Source organism: Paroedura picta, chromosome 11 (genome assembly GCF_049243985.1).
Source record: "Paroedura picta isolate Pp20150507F chromosome 11, Ppicta_v3.0, whole genome shotgun sequence".
NCBI classification, from domain to species: Eukaryota; Metazoa; Chordata; class Lepidosauria; order Squamata; family Gekkonidae; genus Paroedura; species Paroedura picta.
The window spans coordinates 1698199-1712139 of record NC_135379.1 but is presented as its reverse complement, the minus strand read 5'-3'; the positions used below and the strand labels follow the sequence as shown (position 1 = coordinate 1712139).

Sequence of the window (13941 nt, the reverse complement as noted above, 5' to 3'; positions counted from 1 at the left end):
TGGAGGCACAGGGGCCATCCTAAGACCCTTCCATAACGGGGCAGGTCCTGCAGAAAAGAATTAAGGATACAGTAGAAAGAACTAGTCATAGAAGGAGCATCGACGTCCTTCAGACCTGGACGAAAGGTCTCAAGCCCAAAGCACCCCCGGCTTCCACGTTCTCTCCCGCTTGGCTTTCAGGGGCGGTCGACTTAGACGCCATCGCGGATGAGACCCAGAGGAAGGCCTTGGAAGGCATTATCAGCAATTTTGGGCAGACCCCGTGCCAGCTGTTGAAGGTAAGAGCAGACAGCAACAGGAAACGGCGGCATGTCAGGAAGGAGGGCAAGTGGCACAGGCCTTGCCCAGAGGGGGCATATATAATATTTAAAAACATTCATTCATTCATTCATTCATTCATTCATTCATTCATTCATTCATTCATTCATTCATTCATTCATTCATTCATTCATTCCCTGCCAGTCTCCCCAGTGGGGGATCCTTAGTGGCTTGCATTGGTCTCCTCCATTTTATCCTAACAACCACCTTTCTAAGATCCGGCCGATGGCAACCTTCCTTTTCTGCTTGTGGGTTCCCAAAATTGGCCACAGGAATTTCTGTTTTTCTCTCAAACTCCTTTTGGGTACTAACGTGGGCCGTGCAGGGCTGAAATGCAGGTGAGAATCATTGAAAATCAGGGCCAAGTTAATGTTTCTGTGGCAGCCAGCACTCCAGTGGCAGCCCCCTTACTCCTGTGTGATGGGAGGGGCCGTGGCTCAGGGGCAGAGCGCCTGTTTGGCACGCAGGAGGTCCCAGGTTCAATCCCTGGCAGCATCTCCCATTCAAAGGACCAGGGGGTGAAATGTTGGGAATGACCTCTGCCTTGGAAGGCTGCTGCTTCCGGCCTGAGTGGACAATACTGACCGTGGTGGATGAATCACTCAGCAGAAGGCAGCTTCACGTGTCCTTCCACCCACCCCTTACTTCTCCAGGAGCCCCACCCAGCCCGCCTGTCAGCCGAAAATGCCGCAGAGAGACTCCTCCGGCTGGACACCTCGTCCCCCAACGTGTTTGAGAATCTCAGTAAGCTCAAATCCTTCTTTGTGGAGGTAAGGCCTTTTGAGGAGGGTGCCCGTTGTCACCCATCTAGCCCCTGTAAGCAATTGAGTTTCTGGAAGCACAGAGAAGAACTGGCAGAGCTGGGAACGGGAGGCTGGACTGGAGGGATCCTCCCTGGTCTGACCCAGCAGGGCTCTTCTGAGGGTCTTCTCAGGGGAAGGCCTCGGCCTCTCTGCCCTGGGGCTGGCCCTGCAGAGGAACTGGCTGGCCCCTGGGGGAGACGGGAGGCTGGACTGGAGGGACCCTCCCTGGCCTGACCCAGCAGGGCTCTTCTGAGGGTCTTCTCAGGGGAAGGCCTCGGCCTCTCTGCCCTGTGGCTGGCCCTGCAGAGGAACTGGCTGGCCCCTGGGTGAGACGGGAGGCTGGACTGGAGGGACCCTCCCTGGTCTGACCCAGCAGGGCTCTCCTGAGGGTCTTCTCAGGGGAAGGCCTCGGCCTCTCTGCCCTGTGGCTGGCCCCTGGGTGAGACGGGAGGCTGGACTGGAGGGACCCTCCCTGGCCTGACCCAGCAGGGCTCTTCTGAGGGTCTTCTCAGGGGAAGGCCTCGGCCTCTCTGCCCTGTGGCTGGCCCTGCAGAGGAACTGGCTGGCCCCTGGGTGAGACGGGAGGCTGGACTGGAGGGATCCTCCCTGGTCTGACCCAGCAGGGCTCTTCTGAGGGTCTTCTCAGGGGAAGGCCTCGGCCTCTCTGCCCTGGGGCTGGCCCTGCAGAGGAACTGGCTGGCCCCTGGGGGAGACGGGAGGCTGGACTGGAGGGACCCTCCCTGGCCTGACCCAGCAGGGCTCTCCTGAGGGTCTTCTCAGGGGAAGGCCTCGGCCTCTCTGCCCTGTGGCTGGCCCCTGGGTGAGACGGGAGGCTGGACTGGAGGGACCCTCCCTGGCCTGACCCAGCAGGGCTCTTCTGAGGGTCTTCTCAGGGGAAGGCCTCGGCCTCTCTGCCCTGTGGCTGGCCCTGCAGAGGAACTGGCTGGCCCCTGGGTGAGACGAGAGGCTGGACTGGATGGGCCCTCCCTGGTCTGACCCAGCAGGGCTCTCCTGATGTCCTTATGAAGGCCTCGGCCTCCCTGCCCTGTTGCTGGCCCTGCAGAGGAACTGGCTGGCCCCTGGGTGAGACGGGAGGCTGGACTGGAGGGACCCTCCCTGGCCTGACCCAGCAGGGCTCTTCTGAGGGTCTTCTCAGGGAAGGCCTCGGCCTCTCTGCCCTGTGGCTTGCCCTGCAGAGGAACTGGCTGGCCCCTGGGTGAGACGGGAGGCTGGACTGGAGGGACCCTCCCTGGCCTGACCCAGCAGGGCTCTTCTGAGGGTCTTCTCAGGGGAAGGCCTCGGCCTCTCTGCCCTGGGGCTGGCCCTGCAGAGGAACTGGCTGGCCCCTGGGGGAGACGGGAGGCTGGACTGGAGGGACCCTCCCTGGCCTGACCCAGCAGGGCTCTCCTGAGGGTCTTCTCAGGGGAAGGCCTCGGCCTCTCTGCCCTGTGGCTGGCCCCTGGGTGAGACGGGAGGCTGGACTGGAGGGACCCTCCCTGGCCTGACCCAGCAGGGCTCTTCTGAGGGTCTTCTCAGGGGAAGGCCTCGGCCTCTCTGCCCTGTGGCTGGCCCTGCAGAGGAACTGGCTGGCCCCTGGGTGAGACGAGAGGCTGGACTGGATGGGCCCTCCCTGGTCTGACCCAGCAGGGCTCTCCTGATGTCCTTATGAAGGCCTCGGCCTCCCTGCCCTGTTGCTGGCCCTGCAGAGGAACTGGCTGGCCCCTGGGTGAGACGGGAGGCTGGACTGGAGGGACCCTCCCTGGCCTGACCCAGCAGGGCTCTTCTGAGGGTCTTCTCAGGGAAGGCCTCGGCCTCTCTGCCCTGTGGCTTGCCCTGCAGAGGAACTGGCTGGCCCCTGGGTGAGACGGGAGGCTGGACTGGAGGGACCCTCCCTGGCCTGACCCAGCAGGGCTCTTCTGAGGGTCTTCTCAGGGGAAGGCCTCGGCCTCTCTGCCCTGTGGCTGGCCCTGCAGAGGAACTGGCTGGCCCCTGGGTGAGACGGGAGGCTGGACTGGAGGGACCCTCCCTGGCCTGACCCAGCAGGGCTCTTCTGAGGGTCTTCTCAGGGGAAGGCCTCGGCCTCTCTGCCCTGTGGCTGGCCCTGCAGAGGAACTGGCTGGCCCCTGGGTGAGACGAGAGGCTGGACTGGATGGGCCCTCCCTGGTCTGACCCAGCAGGGCTCTCCTGATGTCCTTATGAAGGCCTCGGCCTCCCTGCCCTGTTGCTGGCCCTGCAGAGGAACTGGCTGGCCCCTGGGTGAGACGGGAGGCTGGACTGGAGGGACCCTCCCTGGCCTGACCCAGCAGGGCTCTTCTGAGGGTCTTCTCAGGGAAGGCCTCGGCCTCTCTGCCCTGTGGCTTGCCCTGCAGAGGAACTGGCTGGCCCCTGGGTGAGACGGGAGGCTGGACTGGAGGGACCCTCCCTGGCCTGACCCAGCAGAACTCTTCTGAGGGTCTTCTCAGGGGAAGGCCTCGGCCTCTCTGCCCTGTGGCTGGCCCTGCAGAGGAACTGGCTGGCCCCTGGGTGAGACGGGAGGCTGGACTGGAGGGACCCTCCCTGGTCTGACCCAGCAGGGCTCTTCTGAGGGTCTTCTCAGGGGAAGGCCTGGGCCTCTCTGCCCTGTGGCTTGCCCTGCAGAGGAACTGGCTGGCCCCTGGGTGAGACGGGAGGCTGGACTGGAGGGACCCTCCCTGGCCTGACCCAGCAGGACTCTTCTGAGGTCCTTATCAGGGGAAGGCCTCGGCCTCTCTGCCCTGTGGCTGGCCCTGCAGAGGAACTGGCTGGCCCCTGGGTGAGAGGGGAGGCTGGACTGGAGGGACCCTCCCTGGCCTGACCCAGCAGGGCTCTTCTGATGTTCTTAACGTAACATGATATGTGCATCCTTCCCTTCCTTTCCCTCCTCTTCTCCTTCCAGGGCATCAGTGACGGGATTCCTCTAGTGCAGGCCGTGGTCCCCAAGAGCCAGTCCCACTCTTTCATGACTCAGGGATCTCCGGACATGCTGGTAACGACCAGGTCTCCCCCCTCCCCCCCCCCCGTCCTTGAGATGAGAACCGCATTGGCTAAGCAGTGGTGGCCCCGCTCGCTCCAGGATGGCGTCGAGTTCAGGTCCTGCTTGCCTTTACGTCTCCCCTCCGGCGAGCTGACGCCGCTTCCCCCTTCCCTTCCAGGTCACTGTCAGCGCCAACGGGCTGCTTGGGACCCACAGCTGGCTGCCCTACGACAAAAACATCTCCAACTACTTCAGCTTCACCAAAGACCCCACGGTCTCCAACTCCAAGTGAGTCGGCCACCCAAAGGGCCCCCTCCCTTTACGACCTTCTCTCTGCCCCCTAACATGGGGTCCCCGACCCTTCCCAGACCAGGGGGGTGAGTGGAATTAGGAACACAGGGCGGTGGGCACAGCCACAAAATGGCACTTCCTAAAAACCCAGGAAACGTGCTGGCGGGCGCGGGCAATCTCGTCTTTCTTGCTTGCTCCCGCTAGGACCAGGCGCTACCTGAACGGCCCCTTTGCGCCAGGGGTGGACCTGTCCTTCAAGACCCTGGCCATCTCTCACGACGGGAAGCTCCTCTTCAGCGGGGGGCATTGGGACAACAGCCTGCGCGTCACCTCCCTGGGCAAAGGGAAGGTGGTGGGGCACATCAACAGGCACATCGGTAGGTGTGGGACAGGCACAATCAAGAGGTTATGCCAGAGGTGCAGCCGGGCACCCTCCTCTCTGACCGTGCGGTTGGCGCACCGAGGAGTGGATTCGTGCTGAGTGATTTGGGGGTCTCGCCTTCCTTTCCTGTCGCTGCAGACGTCGTCACTTGCCTGGCCTTGGACCTCTGCGGAATCTACCTCATTTCCGGGTCGCGAGACACCACCTGCATGGTCTGGCAGGTCCTCCAGCAGGTGAGCCCAAAGAGGGGAGTTCACTTTCCCAGGGAGGGAAAGGCCCCGAGAGGAAACATGAGAGCTAGAAGAGAGAGAGACTGATCTTGGGAAGAACCCAAGAAGAGCCCTGCTGGATCAGACCAATCCTGACTCACTCAGGGGCCAGCCAGTTCCTCTAGAGCAGGGGGAGTCAAATTGCGGCCCTCCAGATGTCCGTGGACTACAATTCCCAGGAGCCCCTGCCCGCAATCGCTGGCAGGGGCTCATGGGAATTGTAGTCCCCGGACATCTGGAGGGCCGCAGTTTGACTACCCCTGCTCTAGAGGGCCAGCCACAGGGCACAGAGGCCGAGGCCTACCTAAGAACATCAGGAGAGCCCTGCTGGGTCAGACCAGTGAGGATCCATCTAGTCCAGCGTGCTGTCTCACACAGTGACCAACCAGTTCTGCTGGACAGCCAACAGCAAGGCACAGAGATTGAGGCCTTCCCCCGATAAGCTTAAGAAGAGCCCTGCTGGATCAGACCAGTGGCGCCTATAGTCCAACCTCCTGCCTCACACAGGGGCCAACCAGTTCCTCTGGAGAGACAACCACAGGGCAGAGAGGCCAAGAGGCCGGGGCTTCCCCCGATAAGAACACAAGGAGAACCCTGCTGGGTCAGGCCAGGGAGGGCCCATCTGGTCCAGCCTCCCGTCTCACAAGGTTTGAGTCCAGCATCACCTTTGAGACCAACAAAGCTTAATTCTGTGCAGAGGCTTTCATGTCTTTGCACACTTCTTCAGGCATGCTCAAAAAAGCTTCTGCCCGGAATAAAACTTTGTTGCTCTTAAAGGGGCCCCTGGACTTCGTTCCGTTTTAACGTGAGGTTCCTGCATTTCATGCTGGAGAGAGAAAGGACCCACATGGGCTTATGTTGCAAGTGGGAGCTGAACAGTAGAGAAAGTTTGGAAGCAGATCCCACTTCCAAAAATTCAGGCCCTGCTGCTGTATTGTCTTGGTTTAAGGACAGCTTCTCCCAGCCTCTTGACAGGCGGTCTCCTCTTCTGGGCTGCAAAGAGATTTGCAATCCTTCCCTCCTCAGCAGGGAGCTCAGTACGGTACCATTTTGCCTGAGATCTCCCCAATCTGAGCCTCCAGGCTTCTGGGTCACACAGCATTCCTTTCCTCTCATTTCTCCAGAGCAGCAGGCAGTGGTGCCTCCTTGGCAAGCTGCCTAAGAACTTTGAAATCCTGCCCCCTTGACCTCTCCTCTCTCCCTCTGCCAGGGTGGTTTCTCGTGCGGCCTGGCCCCCAAGCCGGTCCAGGTTCTCTACGGGCACGACGATGAGGTCACGTGTGTGGCCATCAGCACCGAGTTGGACATGGCCGTGTCGGGGTCAAAGGTAAGCTTGCGCTGGGCTCAGCTGCATAGGAGCCCGAACCGTTCCCGTCAGAGGTGGCCGGACACATCTGTCCTCGAATGCAGTTGGAGCACCTCCCTTCCTGTGGGGAAGGCTGCAGGCACGGCCCAGTAGAAGATCAGGCAGGCCTCTCGGGGTCCCTGGGCTTGAGCCCCCGCTTAGGACTGTGACCTGGATGAAAAGTACCCCAATAGCCTTGATTTGGGACCAAATTGGCCGAACCTTTTCTGAATCACCATGTCCCGATAAGTTTGAGTAGCCAAATCCACCTTGCTCAGTTCGCTGAATCACGAATGGGCAGGACTCAGTGATTAGAGCAAATGGCCTTCTAAACTTTCAAGGGAAAGAGAAAGGGGGCAGTTCCTTTTGGTTTTTCCCAGGTTCTGGAGGGAAGGGGATTGAGTTAAAGGCACCAGACTTGTAGCATGTCTGCACAAGCCACTCCTTAAAAAAAAAGTGCAAACATTCTGGGGCACCCTGTAGTGGGAACATATTTCCTATGATGAAAACCCCCTAGGTGACCTTGGGCCTGCCGGAGACTGTCAGTTAAAGAACATGAGAGAAGCCCTGTTGGATCAGGCCAGTGGCTCCTCCAGTCCCACACTCTGTGTCACACAGTGGCCAAAACCCAAGGGGCCTCAGGAGATCCACCAGTGGGGCCAGAACGCTAGAAGCCCTCCCACTGTGCCTCCCCCCAAGCACCAAGGAGACAGAGCATCCCTGCCCCAGGCAGACTCTTGCTGCCTTGTGGCTACTGGTGGGCCTGTCTTGTAGGGGGGTTGTTGAAAGTGAACAGAGGAGGAGAAACAAAGTTCTAAGCCACTTTGAGGCCCAGCTGTGGGGAAAAGCGAGGGAAGGAGGGGTGGGTGGGTGGGTGGATGGACTATCCGATAGCCAAGGTACAACTCTGATCCTAAACACCTCTTCCACTCAAAAGGAGATTTACATTGCTGTGCATTTCTCTTCCCTTTTGCTCACCCCACCAGACCCTTTCTCTGTGTTCACCCCCCATGAAGGTCTCGTGGGGCCGTCCTCTCCCTAAAAGCCACTCTCCTTCCCTCCCTCCCTCCAGGACGGCACTATCGTGGTCCACACCATCCGCCGAGGGCAGTTCATGAAATCGATCCGGCCCCCGTGCGAGAGTTCCCTGCCGATCACCGTCTCCAGCCTGGCTGTGGGCCCAGAGGGGCAGATTGTGGCCCACACCACCGTGGACGGAAGGGCTTCCCTGAAGGTGGGGGTCACGCGTCGGCAGCCGGGAGCGGGAAGCGGCAAGACAGCCAGCTTCTGCCGAAATGTTCCCCAAGGAGAAGCATTAAAGTGGTTGGTGGGAAATAGCGCATCTCCTTGCGTTACAGTGGGACTTCTGGATTGGACCGTGGTCCATCGAGTCCAGCATTCTGTCTCAAACAATAGCCAGCCAGCAGCAGGGCATGAATCCTAGAGTTGGAAGGGGCCATACAGGCCATCTAGTCCAACCCCCTGCTCAACGCAGGATCAACCCAAAGGTCAAGGCCTTCCCCCAAGAGGAATTTCAGAAGAGCCCTGCTGGGTCAGGCCAGGGAGGGTCCATCTAGCCCAGCATACTGATCCAGACAGTGGCCCTCCGGTGCAGTCTCTCTGGGAAGGCATCCCACTGATCAGACCACCACACTCTGCAAAAGGCAGGAGAGCTCTGGTTGCCCTCCTCAAAACTAACCCCTTGCCTCTCCTTCTCAAAGGAAAAGTTAGCCCTCCACTTGTATTCGGTCAACGGCAAGCACCTGTCTTCCCTCCCGCTGGACGAGGAGGTCACCACCATGTGCCTCGCCGGGGACTTTGTGGTGCTGGGGACAGCTCAGTGTTCTCTGCAGATCCGGGAGCTTTGGAGGTAAAAGTCAGCCCCCACCCCACCCCCAATGACTGGGCTAAAGGCATCCAGTCCCTCTTTCCATGCCCAAGGAGGGCTTGTCCTCCTCTTCTCTGCATGCCGGGAAACCAGACATCGGGTTGGAAGGGGACTCCCCACTGCAGGTCCAGCAGCTGTGAACGAAAGAGCATAAGGGAAGCCACGGCTGAGCTGCCCAGAAGCCAGTCCAACACTGAGTCACACAGGGGCCAAAACTCCCCCACTCCTCCTCTGCATGCAATCAGCTGGGTAACCTTGAGCCAGTCACAGTTCTCTCAGAGCTCTCTCAGCCCCACCTCCCTTACAGTGTCTGTTGTGGGGAGAGGAAGGGAAGGTGACTGAAAGCCACTTTGAGATTCCTTTGGGTGCAAATAACCAGCTCTCCTCTTCTCAGTGGCCCATCCAGTCCAACACTCAGTGGCCACTAGGAGGTCCACGGGGGGTCAGTGGGGGCTGGGGGAGTGTTTCTGTGCTCATGCAGCCCATGACCCCTCCCATGGGTACCTGAGTCACCGCAGGCCTGCTGCCTCCCACAGCCCGTGTCTCCTAACTTCCTACCCTGATTCTGGGTATTCTGGATCCTTTTCCTGTCATTTCAGCCTCCAAGTGGCTGTCCCCCCCGTGTCCATGAAGGTCCCCATCCACAGCATCTCTGTGACCAAGGAGATGAGTCACATCCTGGTGGGCCTGGAAGACGGGAAGCTGATCGTGGTGGGCGCGGGGCAGCCGTCCGAGGTGAGTCGCAGGCCGGCCACTCTGGCCTGTGATTCCTGGCGTTCTTACCATTTGATGGGTGTAAAAATGTTTTCTTAGGAGGGCTTTAAACCTCTTTGTCAACGGCCCTGAGCCCACTAGGGGAGGGCGGTGTAGAAATGAAATATTTATTTTCTATTTTAAACTGGCCGCTCCCCCAGAGAACTTACCTCCCTTTGGCCCTTCCTCTCCCTTCAGGTGAGGCCGGGTCAGTTCCACCGGCGCCTCTGGCGGTCAACACGGCGCATCTCCCAGGTGTCGTCCGGCGAGACGGAATACAACCCAACGGAGTCCAAGTAACTGCCCCGGGTCGGCGTTCCACCTTCCTGGGTCCTTCCAACTGCATCTGCAGCGGAGGGACTCGAGCTCCGACCGGCCTCGCCTGTGGGGGGTTTTCTTCAGCCGCCGCCCCCCCCCCACCCCCCACTCGTGGCCTGATGCTGACGCCTTCCGGCAAAGCCCCTGATCCATCGCTGCGGGACCTGCCCGGGGGGGGCCTATGCAAACCAGAGGCCTGCGGGGGTGCCCAGGACAATCTCCACGGAGGGCTCTCGAGAGCCTGTCCAGCCATCCCTCCCCCTGATTTCCTGATTGCTATAATAATTATGAGTAGAGAGAGAGATTCCTGTGACACCTGAGGTGGCAAACGTTTGTATCCGTCGTCTTACACTGGAAAGAGAGAAAGAGGACAGGAGGGGAGGGGAGGGGGTCAGAATGGCCACTGCCTCCCGGCGTCCGGCGGGAAAGAAGATGCAATAGGCAGACGCTCGCCTCAAGACTGCGGCCCGGCCGTTCTCCGGTGGCCTTAAGCTGACCCTTTTTCTTGCACTACGTCGGAAATTCTGCGCCAGGAGGGAGGACTGCAGATTCTCGCTTGCCCGGGTGTCCAGTCTGCTCATCCTGAGAAAGCTGAAAAAGGGAAGGTGTCAGGAGGGCCGGCTGTTCTCCTCCGGCTGGGGGCACCGGGCGGGGCGGAGGGGGCAACCTGCCCTGTTCCTGTTCCAAGATATTATCAAGGCCGCCAGCCCTGCGAGAGTCAAAGCAGAGGGGTGTGGTGAATAGGTGGCACCGTCCTACCTCGCTGGGGGGTTTTCATTCCCCAGCATCCCCAGACATTGGGTTACTTACTATTGGTGTCCTCGGGGTGGGATCTGTGGATTCAACGGAGAAGGAGGGACGTCTGTGAGTATTCGGCACCGATCCCGGCACCGTGAGCCTCTTCACCAGCAATAAACCCCTGCCTTTTGGAAGACCGGAATCCTTACCCAACCCTAGTAGGCCTTCTGTTGAGTCATGTGGAAGATTTTGGGCTGCATTGGCAAGGAAGTCTTTCTCCTCCCAGGCCTCCGAAGTGCAGCTCTGGGGTTGCTCCCCCAAGCCAAAACCAAGCCAGTCCGGAGTTTGCAAAGGCTTCCTATTCAGAGCAGGGTCTTTGGGAGGCCTCTCCAGCCAGGGAGTCAGTTGCTGCCCCGTAACACATTTGAGAGCAGCCTGGCGCTGCTGCCCACCCAGTTCCCCTTTGAAGCACTTTTTGATAACCAAAACAGCTCAAGATTGAGAACGGACGAAAGACTGTGATCCCAAATTGATGCGTGATGCGCCGCAGCTCTCGCCGGGAGGCACGGGGCCTCTTTCCACCAGGGGTGCAGGGGCAAGCTGCTTCAGAACCGGGTTCCTGTGGAGAGCCCGTGGGCTCTTCTCTGGCCTTCCCCAGGTGTCGGCTGGGCTGGTCCAGGTAGATGGTTGGCGTGGGAGTCAGGAGGGGGAAAGTCACCCTTGATAGGGTAAAACCGGGACACTGGAGTGGAGGGCTTTCCTCGATTTCCAGAAACCTCAACTCGGAGTTCGGAGATGACAGAAGATTGTGTGGACTTTGATTCGCAGCCATAACGGCGGCCCAGGCCGGCAAAGAGAAGGATCCAGGCTTTGCATTTCCCACCTTCCAGCTGACTCACAAACTGCTGCCTTCCTTTCGTTCCTGCGATGGCCCCTCTCTTGTGAAGTTGAGAGACAGCCCGGGTGGTTTTGATGTTTTCTGCCGACGGCAGGTGTGAGCGTGGCCCCTCGGTCCCCCTCCTGGCACCCCAGCCCGCCAGTCCTTTCGGTCGAGGAAAGGGCAGCAGTTAGGGGCTGAATGCCAGAAGGTTCTTTCCCTTTCCTGTACTCAGTTGGGCTTCGCACGATGGACGTTAGAACTTTGCTTCGCGCACGGCCCACCCTGAACTGAAGCCACACCGGTCCGCCTTGGAGAAAGCGAGGACGTTCGGCCAGTCGACCCCCGAATCTTTAGGGCTTAGTCCCTTCTCTCTGCTCACGGGGGGCACGGTGAGTTGGTGGGATTGCAGATGTTTAGAAGCATCTCCCCTGGATCCCAAACCGGGGTCCTTCCGTGCTGTCTCCCATGTAGCTTCCAGAACGTTCCTCCACTACAGTTGCACATTGGGAGACCCTCTTTTCCGTCGGATGAACTTTGACTCGCTGTCCTTGAGTCCTTTCACTGTTGACACTTGATTGTTCCTCAGCTGTGGGGTTGGCTTGTCCTGCTGTTCTCTTGAGGGGGAGGGGGGTGGTACTTTGACTGTTACACACACGGCTTCAGGGATGTGTCCACCTGGGTGTCAAGCGCCAAGGTGAAGCAATGGATTCTCCTCGTTCCGAAGCCTGGAATTGTACAAAGGGATGCTTTCTTTCAGACGGGGCTGCAAGAAGCGCACTGTGGCTTTCTATGTGCCAAGAATGGCACTATGAACCTTGAAAACTGTAGGGGAAGATGTTTTGCACTGGACAGTTGGCTACTGAAGGTTTTTTCACAGGGGATCCCAAGGAGCAATGCTCTCTCTCTCTCTCTTAGGACCGACCCCTTCTCCCATGTCCCTCTATGAAACCAGGAACTACTTGTATTCAGACATAAGGTCACGCCGTTCGCCTTCCTTTTGCTACAGAGGAGGTTTGGGCTCTCAAAGCAATGACCTCTGACCCTCCCCCCTCCCCATCCCAAAAGCAAATCCTTGGTGAAGACCAGGCTTGAAGAAGACCAAGTGCAATATTGGCATTTAGCAGGAAAAATAAGAAATATGCTCTTTTCTGACTGTCCTGTTGGATCATTGTTTTCTGTGTACATAATAATATATAAGCAGGTTTTTGTACCTTTTATGAATGTTGATCCAAAATTTTCTACTGTTTTGTATTTTATTGGGGAGGGGAAGAGTTACTTTGAGCTTTCTGGACTCCTGTGGGCTTTGAGGGCAGGCGGATGTCTCTGTGTGGATTTGTCCTCAGTTTAGGGTGAGACTTTTATAGGGGCCACGTGCTGGCAAAAAATCATCTCGGTTTCCCATCTCTTTCTTTTGCTCAGGCTTTGCAGGGGATCAGGTAAGGCCGAGCAGGAGTTGAGCTGAGCACTTGTTGCTTCTAGATTTCTCAACCTGTTTTTTGGGGGTCTTGATTCAAAGGGGACGGCTTTCAAATACCCATCTCAGGCAAATTGTTGCAAGGGAAACTGGATTTCCCTCCCATCACGCTTGGATGCTGGCAACCAAACGGCAAAGGGGAACCTCCTCAATGAGGTTGGGGAGAAATGGGAAAACCAAGCTAAGAGTCAGTTTGGGATTCCCTTTTTTAGACCTTATTTTTCCCCTCCACTTGGACGTGGACAGATGCTGACATGGGAAGGGTGTCTGCTGTGTTGTCCCAGTTTGATCCTGAGTTGTGGGGGAAGACAGAACAGCATCTTCCCCTGAGGCCTGTTCTTCACGATGCTGTCTATGCAGTCAACATCCCTTCACTAGTAGCTGAAGTCCCAGGGAAACTGCAGAGGGACCGTGATGGGTTTGTGCCAGTCTTGGCAAAATGAGCCTGAACCCTGAGCAGTGGGCATGATTTCTGTGTGGGTCTAAGGACCCTGTAGCAGCAGTCCCCCAGGGAATAGATAACGAACAGAGGGTGCCTTCGCCTTCTTCCCTAGATTGGGAGGGTGCTGCAGGCATCTCTAGGGTGCCTTGTGTTCAAAGGAAGAGAACGACTGGAAGGTTAAGGTCAGATTTGCTTCTGTTTCCCTTTGCAAAGTGTCTTTCGATCTCGTCCTCCTAGCTATGACTGAGATTTCAGGCTGACTTTGTGGGTCCAGAGTCTAGACTGGTGGCTGCGGGGTCAGGACAAGTCCACATGGGACCGGCCCGCTCTCAGGAGAACATCGATGAAGCCCAATGAAGTCTGTCCACAAAAAGCACAATCCGAACTTAATTTTTTTTAAAAAGTGTATGCCTTAAACTTGAAAAGGGCTGCCTTCAGCAGCCTGGGGTTTTGTCCTGCGGCCTTGAGGATATCCTGTTCATAAGACTTTGAATAAACTTCTGAAAGAAACAAGAATCTGGCGTGTCCGCTGTTATTTCACAGCCCGTTCAGTGTACTTTAGAAGTGCGTCTTCCTGTCCCACACAGGAAAATTCATCTGCAGAAGCACATTGAATGTGCATGATCCGACGTGCGTGGAATGATCCAGGGGAGGAAATAAAATCACCTGTCTCCTTGTTGCATGGAGGGGGAAGAGGGAGGGGTTTGCTCAAGAGAAGCCTGATGACTTGAAGCATGGGGTGCTTTATGTGTGGGGTTCGAACCCCATGGGCAGGTAAAATGGGGGGAGGGAGGTCAATACAATATAAGATAAATCAATGGATCAAAGAATCATAGAGTTGGAAGGGACCTCCTGGGTCATCTAGTCCAACCCCCTGCACTATGCAGGACACGCACAACCCGATAGGGTTGTGAGTGTCCTGCATAGTGCAGGGGGTTGGACTAGATGACCCAGGAGATCCCTTCCATGATTTTAAGCCTATCGCTCCTCCACTGTCACCTGCCACCCCCTTGAGCCTTCACAGAATCAGGAAGAGGCAGCTTGAAGC

General features: G+C 57.8%; 1 protein-coding gene across 7 annotated transcripts in view; it reads left to right on the top strand.

Moving 5' to 3' along the window:
- The window catches only part of NBEAL2 (neurobeachin like 2), a 94731-nt gene extending 81322 nt beyond the window's left edge, over window positions 1-13409 (top strand). For all 7 annotated transcript variants that reach the window (XM_077304694.1, XM_077304699.1, XM_077304695.1 and 4 more), the window contains 11 exons: window positions 181-278; window positions 972-1088; window positions 4036-4125; window positions 4292-4401; window positions 4609-4781; window positions 4925-5019; window positions 6266-6382; window positions 7473-7634; window positions 8122-8270; window positions 8888-9023; window positions 9240-13409. In XM_077304694.1, coding sequence (XP_077160809.1) covers window positions 181-278; window positions 972-1088; window positions 4036-4125; window positions 4292-4401; window positions 4609-4781; window positions 4925-5019; window positions 6266-6382; window positions 7473-7634; window positions 8122-8270; window positions 8888-9023; window positions 9240-9341 — 1349 coding nt within the window. In that variant the 3' untranslated portion in view covers window positions 9342-13409. The remainder of the gene's footprint in view (window positions 1-180; window positions 279-971; window positions 1089-4035; window positions 4126-4291; window positions 4402-4608; window positions 4782-4924; window positions 5020-6265; window positions 6383-7472; window positions 7635-8121; window positions 8271-8887; window positions 9024-9239) is intronic.
- The last annotated feature ends 532 nt before the right edge of the window (window positions 13410-13941 follow it).